This window comes from Stigmatopora nigra, chromosome 13 (assembly GCF_051989575.1).
Source record: "Stigmatopora nigra isolate UIUO_SnigA chromosome 13, RoL_Snig_1.1, whole genome shotgun sequence".
Classification (NCBI taxonomy): domain Eukaryota; kingdom Metazoa; phylum Chordata; class Actinopteri; order Syngnathiformes; family Syngnathidae; genus Stigmatopora; species Stigmatopora nigra.
Window position 1 is genome coordinate 1,412,803 of NC_135520.1, and position 10,614 is coordinate 1,423,416.

General features: G+C 41.3%; 1 protein-coding gene across 2 annotated transcripts; it reads left to right on the forward strand.

The window, feature by feature from the left end:
• Window positions 1–776: 776 nt before the first annotated feature.
• galnt16 (UDP-N-acetyl-alpha-D-galactosamine:polypeptide N-acetylgalactosaminyltransferase 16) lies at window positions 777–10,350 on the forward strand. 2 transcript variants are annotated; one of them, XM_077731957.1, is made up of 17 exons: window positions 777–945; window positions 1,021–1,118; window positions 1,900–2,171; window positions 3,443–3,624; window positions 4,085–4,183; window positions 4,263–4,330; window positions 5,801–5,866; window positions 5,934–6,055; window positions 6,619–6,706; window positions 6,830–6,914; window positions 7,134–7,237; window positions 7,407–7,533; window positions 7,817–7,909; window positions 8,059–8,142; window positions 8,739–8,865; window positions 9,004–9,120; window positions 9,278–10,350. In XM_077731957.1, exons 2-17 carry the CDS (start codon window positions 1,073–1,075, stop codon window positions 9,419–9,421), a joined length of 1,824 nt encoding a protein of 607 aa, XP_077588083.1. In that variant the 5' UTR covers window positions 777–945; window positions 1,021–1,072; the 3' UTR covers window positions 9,422–10,350. The 2 variants fall into 2 exon arrangements, with proteins under 2 accessions (XP_077588083.1, XP_077588084.1); XM_077731958.1 differs by lacking the exon at window positions 1,021–1,118.
• Window positions 10,351–10,614: the final 264 nt, after the last annotated feature.

Here is a 10,614-nt window from a genome sequence, read left to right on the forward strand (position 1 = left end):
CAAGAATACATGACTAAAATATATCACTTGAAAGCACTTGTTTTTGTCAATACTAACTTATTTTGATCCTTATATAGTTTCACCATAATAGTTTGTAGACATTTTGCTCGACTTTGCTAACTTTTTACTGATGTTTTACTGGCTTTAATTCCTAATAAACCTTTCAAAGCAGGATGTCATCCGTCTTGGACGATCCATTTTAACAGTCCGAATGGCAGCAAAAAAGTTAAGTCGAAAGCGGAAGGCAGGCCGGCAGGCGTCCAGCTGTCGCTGAGATTGGCCAGCCGGACCTACACGACCAAACACAACAATGCAAAAAAACTCCCCGGCAACCGATGATGTCACTTTCTGCCAACTGTTGCCTTTGTGTGGAATTTGCCGTTTTGCCGTCTGTCCTTCAGAAAAAAAACAGCCGCAATTGTGGGAACACTTCCCAGGTTGTGTCTAATGCTACTATTATTTTTAGAGGTGTTCACTTTGCTACTGTACAAAACATATAATTAAATACTATATATACTGTACATACATGGGATTAACAAGGAGAAAACAGATGCTGACTAGGGTCGCGTGTTTGACCTCGCGGAAAACCGCACGAGCGCGCACCCCATAATCTCGGGCCGAACGTCTTCTTGCCTTTCCTTCCTGTCCCACCCTCGCCGCCCGTCGCTTTTGTCGTAATTTTTTTGTTCCTTCTTTCCCGTATTAGAATTGGGAGGCCATTTTCACCCTCAAATGAAATGTCAGCCTTAAAACGTTGCTCCTTTTTACATTCTCAGAGGCCCGATCCATCACCAACACGTGGTTTGAATCCACATCTGCCCGGATGACCTCTACTATCTCCGCAGCTGCCTGCCCAACCGAAGATAAATCAACAGTTGTTTTTCAATCCCAGAAAATAAGTCGGCGGATAACGTGTTCCACTCGAGCTACGCTTCATCTTACTGGGTAAAAAAAAAGGAATGTACAGTTCAATCCAAAGTTGTTATCCTAATTTTGTCATTCTTCCAATGTTGCAATTAGACTTGTTTCCATATGATTGGCTGGGATAGGCGCCAGCACCCCCGTGACCTTCATGTATAGGAGATTAATGAGTGTTTTGTTCCTACAATTTGTCATGGGTGAGTATTAGCCAAGAAAAGTTTTGAAGTTTCAAGGCTGGTTCATTAATTTTAATTAGGGCTGCCACAAAAAAATCATCGTGATAGTTAATCATGTTTTTTTTTGTATATATACACATATACGTTTGGTTATAAACTGTTATTGACTTATTATTTTGGCTGTAAATGTACATTGGAACCCCAAACTACGAATGCTAAAGTTTTCCATCAAAATAGCAAATATATCTCACTCCTATCATAAGCCACTTATCTTCACAAAAGTGCCGGGGGGTGCTTGAGCCTATCCCAGCCAAGAATGGAGTCTGTTCCACTTAGGACCGCCCCCTCATTTGAATAACACATCCTTCTGCACGTTCTCGCTCACATATTTAATATGATAGCAAAGCTCTTTTACTTATTAATAGTTAAGTCAATACCTGTATTTATTTTGAAAATAGTTTTCATTTTGTATTTGTATCCATATTTGTTTTTACTTTAATATATCAGTAGATTTATTTACAAACAAATTTTCCACAATTACATCTTATTTTTTGCTATTGTATTTATTTATTTTTAATTTCGGTAAAAAAAACAACTAAAAACATTCCAAATGTTCTTTTATTAGCACCAAATTGTGGTAAGTAGTATAGTAGTTGACAAGCGGAAGGGTCGGCACTAGGACCATGCAAACCATTCCCCCCGATTCAGTCAATAGAGAGAGGCAACGAGCGTCCTCCTCCTCTTTCTCCTTCTTTCTCCTTTCTTCTTCATCGCCATCGACGCTCCATTCTCTCCCCACCAGAGGAGGTGGTAGCAGGGTTCCGGAGCGCCCTCCTCGCCGCGCCTCCCCCTCGGGCTCTTGCCTATGGGTTGACCATGCGCAGGATTCGGGCCAACGCCATCGCGATCCTGACAGTCGCCTGGATCCTGGGGACCTTCTACTACCTGTGGCAGGACAGCAAACCTGCAGCGGCGGCTTTGGCGGCACCCTCATCCGGGGGGAACCAACATCACCACCCCCAGGGTGGAGGGGGGCCCGAGAGCCACCGGGACGACAGGACCATCCCGCTCATTGTGAGTCAGTGCGTTACGGGGATTTATTCAGCATGCGCAAAAGGTGTGTGCTGAATGTCTCATGTCGGTTATGATTTTTAATTTTATTTTTTTAGGGGGGTGAAGGTCCCGGTCAAAAGCACCTGTGAGCGTTTTCCCAATTATTGGTGCTCCCACCTGCACCCCCCTCCCCCCAATGTTGTAATGGACTCTTCTGCGTTGCATGCAAGGCCAGCTGGGTGATTGTTTAGAGCCGTGTCGCGTTGCGTTCAGGTGACCGTGAACGCACCTTCGGCCTGCAATGTTTAAAAGAATATTCGGTTTATTTACGATAGCTGCGTTTGACTGAATATTACCTTTTAATTAAATAGCTAAAAACAACAACAACTGTATTCACAATAGCTGTATTTGACCGAATATTACCTTAAACTCACTATCTTAAAAAAATCAGTGTATGTTTACAATAGCTATCTTTGGCCGAATATTACCTTAAATTCACTAGCTAAAAACAAACAATCTGTGTATTTACAATAGCTGTGTTTGACTGAATATTACCTTAAACTCACTGGTTTAAAAAATCAGTGTATTAGCTGTAGTTGAGTGAATATTACATAATTGCTGTAAAAACGAGCTATGTTACTGTAAATGACTATTAACACCACGCAAAGAAAACAGATCAATAACGTGGGGGAGGTCTCAAGTTCTCGCTCGCTTTGTTGTCGTTGTTGACACCATTAAAAATGCGTACTACAGTCGAATGGGTACTCAAATTTCCAAATGTTTGGACTAAAACGCATCACAATTAAAGTATTTAAAGTACTTAGATCCATATATATTTTTCTGTTGGTCCAAAATGTTCATAAATAGACAGAACAAACTAAAATTTGCGATTGGCTGGCTAGCAGTCGCTCGGAATACGTGCCAAATTTTCTGCGACTGGCCTTTGGAAGGCCGGCGCTCTCTTTACTCAACGCCGAGGTCCTTCACCTTTGTCACCACACCGAGAAAATCGTCACCCGTCAGCCTAAAAATGCCTTCGCTTTTTTCTTCCTCGTCAACGTCTGAATTTGACAGAAGTAAACGTGTAATCCACGTGAATTCCGACGGCTGCCAAGATTTAGTCGGGCAGATAATCACGGATTAATTGTGCCACGATCCGACTAATTAGCTGGCGTATGAATCACGTTATTTCTCGGTGCCTCTTTAAGGTCACCAAAACTCAAATCCGTGTTGGGCAATGTTGGTTCTATGAAAACATTTGAACTATTCTAAGATTTTTATTTTTTCTTCAGGTGAGCCAGCCCCCACGCGATGACCGTGGCGAGGGTCTACTGGGCGGCCTGGACGAGAAGCAGTACTTGGACGCCAAGCGGCCCAAAGCTGGCGACGACCCGTATAGAGAGCACGCCTTCAACCTCATTGAAAGCCACCGTCTGGGAGCACAGCGGACCCTCAGGGACACCAGACACTATAGGTAATGCCAGACATAAACAAGGACAAGTGGGCGGGGCTTAAAAAATTATATATTTTATATAAACCTTGGCATCACTAAACATTAGCAAGAGTTCTGTAGCATTGGTCCATTTCAGTGTTGTTGTCAATTGGTTGATTCAAATGTATTTGACCGTATTTGCTGGACTATAATCTGCAGTTATTTTTTTTATTATTATTTTTTTAATCTTAGCTAACTAGCCTCACAGAACATTAGCAAGAGTTCTGTAGCATTGGTCTATTTCAGCGATACTGTAAATTGGTTCAAATGTATTTGAATGCATTTTACGGACTATAATCTGCAGTTATTTTTTTTATTTTTTATTATTATTTTTGTTATTTTAGCTGGCTACCATCACTTAACATTATGAAGAGTTCTGTACTATTTCGAGCACCGACTTGGTATCAAAGCGTGACGATATATTTCTGGTTTCTCTTCGCAGGTGCGCCTCCCTGAACTACGATGGCGACCTTCCTCCCACCAGCGTCATCATCACCTTCCATAACGAAGCTCGCTCTACGCTTCTGCGCACCATCAAGAGGTAATCACATCGGCATTTATTTTATTTCTTTCCACCCGCCTGCCGCACTTTTTGACGCATTTCTCGTCTTTCCCGACAGCGTGTTGACGCGGAGTCCCCCGCAACTCATTCACGAAATCCTCCTGATTGACGACTTCAGCGCCGACGGTGAGTACGAATATAGTCTTTGATTCTTTTCCATTGAGTGCAGTTGTAGAATAAGGCAAGAAGAAGAATAAGGACAAAGCATGTTCTAAATGGAGAGCCGACGATTAAGTAGAGCCTTAACGGGATTACGGCCTTTCTCCTCCCCAGTTGCTTCCTACTTTTGCTTTCCACTGCTCACATCTCATCAACATCAGCTCAGCTACCGGCTCTCCCTGTCCTTCATTTGTAGTTCAGGGTTGCCGTCACTCAACTACAAATGAGGACATTATTTTGGGGCTACTTATTTTTTAAAAATATTTGATAGTAGAGAAAACGCGATAAGTGAAGACGTGATAAATGAGGGATTACCGCACTAACAACCATTTCTAGTCAACACATTTCTTGGAGTGTAGCCGGTTGCTTATTTCCATGAAGAAAAAAATAGTGGCGGTAATAACAGAGCTGCTAATAGGCAATTGTGTTTGGACATGCTGTTGGCACCGTCACCCCACAGCGTGCGCGCTTGTAAATCAGCTGCTTACTCAGCACGCATAAGGAGGTCATCCACGATTAGCTCGCCTTCCCCGACCGTGCCGAAGAATAATTAGCGCCGCCTCACAGGGACGGACGAGGGTGTCAAAGGTACGGCCCGTGGGCCGGGAGGGGCCCAATGGGTGGTCCGGTCCGGCCCACTTTCGCTTAATATTTTTTTTGACAAAAAAGATGTACTTGATTTAATATTTTAATTTTAAACTTGCAACTCTATGAAATTCAGTATGTTTTAGATCTTTTCGTTCCCCAAAAAAATCTGTTTTAGATGTTCACTCCCCAAAAACAGTTGGCTAACATTAAATCAACCAAAAAATGATGTTATTGGCGTCGTGAATACTAAATATTGGCGTCAACTCGTCGTTATTTTTCACTTTTCGCTTGCAATAAAATGACACAAAAGAGTAAGAATGTGCTGTGGGAATGAACACACACTCACACACACACACACACACAGCAGCTGTTTCATGGACATGCACACACACGCACACACACACCCATTTACAGACAGTTACAAGCTGTAAAAAAAAAAGTAGTACACGTACATCTCATTCAATCTGTGAGGATTACAAGTGGGGAAGGATGTATCATTACAAGGGAGGGGAAGGACATACCCACAATGCAACAGCAGGGTCAATCATCATCCTCAACTGCATGTGTGTGTGTGCTTGCTCATATGCCTTAACAAAAGTTAAATGCATGTATACACATGTATATATATATACATATTATACATGAATAAAACTATTTTTAAGAATGAATACTTGGGAAAGTGCTAAGTAAAAGTAGCTTTAGAGTTTTTTTGCCCTAATAAATTGAGCTTGCAAGAGCCAAAATGTCCGCTCTGAGCCAAGCGGGAACTTTTTGTATACTAAATTTGCAGGGTATTTATTATTTGTGAGGATTGTCCACCTTGACGCTGTCTTTTTTTTACTTCCACAGCCGACGACTGCCAGCTTCTCACCCGGATCCCCAAAGTACGTTGCCTGAGAAACGGCAGGAGAGAGGGTGAGTGAGCGTCCGACTCGTTCATGGAAAATAAATCAGAAATAAATGAAAAATGTCGCTTTTTTAGGACTTATCCGGTCCCGGGTGCGAGGGGCCAACTCGGCTTCGGCTCCCATCTTGACCTTCTTGGATAGCCACTGTGAGGTGAATGCTGATTGGCTGCAGCCCATGATTCAGCGTGTTAAAGAGGTACACACACATATGTTGTATTGTCAATTACATTGATGTTGCAAATTTTTCATTTTTTTCCCAAAATTTTGTTCAAAACGCCTCCCAAATTAAATGTAACACTGTTTTTTTAATTTTTTTTTATCCAAATTCTCAAGATGTAACGTCATTTGAACTTTGAACCCCGACTCTGGAATCCTTACATACAAATTGCAATGTTGATTTAGATGCCGTATTTTTTTTCCCAGCCTAAAAATATTTCCCCAGAGTCGAAATGGATCCCCCTTTTCGTGAAAGGAACATTAATGAGAAACAGAATGCGCATTGAACACGTCATATTTATGAATGTCTCAAGGGGAGACAGACAAAACATAAAATAGGACAAATCATTGGAAGACCGCCACAAGCATAACATTATTAATACAGTAATCCCTCGAATATCGCGGTGCCTCTGCTCGGGAGATCCAGCACCCCCTGCGATCCTAATGAGGATAAAGTGGTTCAGAAAATGAGATATATATTATTTTATTTTATTTTTTTTATTAATAGTGGCAAATAATTGCGATAAATGCCTTTTTTGACAGGACCATACACGAGTGGTTAGCCCCATCATCGACGTCATCAGCCTGGACAACTTTGCTTACTTGGCCGCTTCGGCCGATTTGAGAGGAGGTGAGTGGACGGACGGCCATCGGGGAGCGCTATGCTAAGCTAACGGCGCAGCTGCAAAGACAGAAAAGTCCCCGTCGTTAAAAAGCAACGCTCGATCTGATGGGATGTTTTGATTCTCAACAGGTTTTGACTGGAGCCTTCACTTTAAATGGGAGCAGATTCCTATCGAGCAGAAAATGGCCAGAAGTGACCCCACGCAGCCAATCAGGTTTGATTGATTAGTGACCAATCGCCTTGGCTTCCACAAACCGATTGCTAAAAAAAAATTAAAAATAACATAATGCAGAGCTGACAAATATAAGTAATCTTCCGTTTTTTTCCCAAACTGCATTTTCTATCAAAACTGGGAAAATAAATAATGATTTTGGATGTTTTTTTTTTGGAAATGTTATGGCACGCAAAGTCTTTATCACATTTTGTTTTTTAGGACCCCAGTGATTGCCGGTGGCATTTTTGCAATGGACAAGAGTTGGTTCAACCATTTAGGCCAGTACGACACCCACATGGATATCTGGGGTGGAGAAAACTTTGGTGAGAAGCCTCCCTTTGTATTTTCCACAAAAAAAATCTGTCTACCTGTTTTCTAGCCAACTATTGATATATAAAATGAAAATAAAACCAGTAGATGGCTCGCTAACTCAAATGTCCACAAATAATGATGATGAGGATGATTTTTATGACTTTTGATGATTATTACCAGAGCTGTCTTTCCGTGTGTGGATGTGCGGTGGGAGTTTGGAGATATTACCCTGCAGCCGCGTGGGTCACGTCTTCCGGAAACGACACCCGTACGATTTCCCAGAAGGCAATGCGCTCACTTACATCAAGTGAGTGACTTTAAGGATGTATTCACAAGGCTTTACTTTTTATTTTTTGCATATTTTGTTAATAAATGGGTAAGACTGATTAAAAACTGCAATTTAGATGATCACAAATACTTCATTTTGTTATTAGAAGACAAAAAAATGGACGATATAAAGTTAGACTGTAAGCATATCATTGTTTTTTAAGCAAAAGCTTTGCTCTTAAGTGCAAAACACTGGAAAAAGTGAACCCTAGTGAGTACTAACCACCAATGACATCATGTGACACGCGTTTACGTACTTGTAGGAACACGCGGAGGGCCGCCGAAGTGTGGATGGACGAATACAAGCAGTACTATTACTCAGCCAGACCTTCTGCACAAGGCAAAGCTTTTGGCAGGTTTGTACCTTCGCGGCATTGATGGCTATGGACGTCCATTTTGTTTTGAATGAATCAGTTAAAATGAACTGGACATCCATCACCTTCAATAAAAAAAATGATTAAAAAAATGTTTCATTAGATATATATGTATATTTTTCAAATTGCAGCATAGCGGACCGCCAGGCGCTCCGACGGAAATTGAACTGCAAACCTTTCCGCTGGTACATGGAGAACGTCTACCCCGAGCTCAGGTGACCCACATTTGACATTTTTAAATGCAAAATGCTTGTCAAGGCTCTGACAAATACATTTAATTTGTCTCCCGTCGTCACACACATTGGACCAATTAAGTCGGGGAGGCCAAAATGGTGAATCACCGTCAGATAAACGTTGGAGAAGGAAGGAAGGGCGCCAGGTTATAAATTGAGTTCAGTTTCCAGTTTTTTTTAGGTTTTTTTTTTCCTGGCATGTCACCCGAGAGTAAATATGCATGGGGTGCCATGGTACCCTGACATCACAAATGATTGAGTTAATGATTCATGCGAATAATACAGTACGTCACTGGTGTCCAAGTGGCGGCCCGGGGGCCAAATCTGGCCCGCCGCATCATTTTGTGTGGTCCGGGAAAGTAAATCACTATCTGTTTTAAGATTAAATTAAAATGAAGAGTATAGATGTATATAAAATTTTCTGATTTCCCCCCTTTTAAATCAATAATTTAAAAAAATAATCATTTTTTTTGTTTTAGTTCAAAAATCATTTTGTAAAATCGAAAAATATATTTAAAAAAAAGTTCAAATAAACATGTTGAGTATAAACACTGACTGGCATCAATCCATTCCTCAAGGGTTCCTGAGCAGGACGCAGTGTCCAGCATCCTCAGACAGGGGGCGCTGTGCCTAGAGACCCGCGGGACGGACGGACTCGGACTATCTGAGTGCAGGTCGCTCCGAGGCGGTAGGCCACAAGCCCAGGTCAGTACTCTTACGAGCCAATTAGGACTAGGCCTGGTGTCCAACATGTGGCTCACCGGCCACAAGTGGCTCATCGGCCACAAGTGGCTCGCTAGGGTGTTTGATCCGTGCTAAATTTTCAAAGCGTTCTTTTTCCAGAGATGGGAGTTAATTGAGCCGCTGATCCGGCAGCATGATCTCTGCTTGGCTATCACGCTCTTTGCCCCCGGGTCAAAGGTCACCATGGAGCCCTGCAATGCCAAAGAGCCAAGACAGGTCAGTGGTCAACTAATCTCCAGGCTTTGTTTTGTAACCATTTAGCTTGAAGGATAAGTTGAAGGTTACTTTTTTTGGGCATGCGATGCATAGATTCTTTATCCTCTGCAAAAATTATTATTATTATTATTATTATTATTATTATGTTTGTGTTCAGAAATGGAAGCCCAAAGGTTCGGCACTACAACACACGGTCAGTGGTTTATGTCTGGACAGTCAGAACCCTCCCGGCCCCCCTGTCGTCGCCCAGTGTCGCCCCCTGGTGGCCAGCCAGGCTTGGGAGCCCCAAATTATCAGCTAAGGATGACCTTTGGCCTTGCTTCTAGAGCAGTGTAGGGATACTCCATCTTTAAAGGAGGCTGCAGCTTTTTTTCACAGTTTCGTGTTCATAATCATGAAAAGAGGACTTTGTAATGTTTGTACAGTAAAAGCCTGCAAATTTGCTCTTTGACCCAAACTATTTGGAATAGGGATACATGACTTTGGCGACATCTTGTGGCATATTGGAGCCAATATGTGTTTTCAGGCCAAGGCCTTATGAGGGAAAATATAGATTTGCAGACATCTTGTAGCATTTTTTGTGTGATGTCATAATTTGGCAAACTATAGACTACCTGGCTAAAAAATAGCTGTAAATTATGTCTATAATATTTAAGGAAGAAGTCCTATTACCTCTATGGAAGTTTTGAATTTGAATTTATATTTTTTTGAAATACCTACAGTGGGATAACATTTTTTTTGTCATTTAAATAAATACTGGTCGAATTCAAGGTGTAGTTCCACTTTTGACATCCAGGGTGCCATCCATAATTGCACTCAGCACTTTTTTCTTTTTTTTTTAAGACGAGCAAATGACAAAACTTGTGAAATATGGAAAAACATTACAAAGAAAGAGGAAGATTTTTGTGAAAAGTAGTTTTTGTTATATTTAGGAATCACTCCAATCTCATTGCAGCCGAAAACATTTCCTTTCCTACAAAGTGACTGAAAATAGTCCACTTAATTGTAAGTAATTATAATAATGATCATTCTAGTATGTCTCATTTGAAAATGTAAGAGAAAAAAACGTGAAATCAGATGTTGGTTTTTATTTATTGTTCTGCATGGTTGCACCCAAGTATTGTTTTTCTTTTGTCGTCTCATAAATATGACATGAAAATACCTAAAACGTGTGTGTGTGGATGTGTTAAAAAATACACTTCAAAAATAAAATAAGAAATGGCCGCCTCACCAGTTGTTTTAATAGTTATCCAAGTATTATAATTATGTGTAGAATTTCCCTAACACTAATTACTTCTCTCTATACTCAAGTGTGTTTGCTGTAATTGTTTTTTTTTTTTATAGTATTAATTGGCTTCATTCCAAACACTGCATCAGTCTCGCACACCTTAGTTTCTGACTTGGGTGAGCGTTGTCATAAGTCGGCCATTTTGGGTCAGACTCCATGAAAATGCGCATACGTGGTTGCGCAGTGTAGTGATGGAGTTGCGCTTT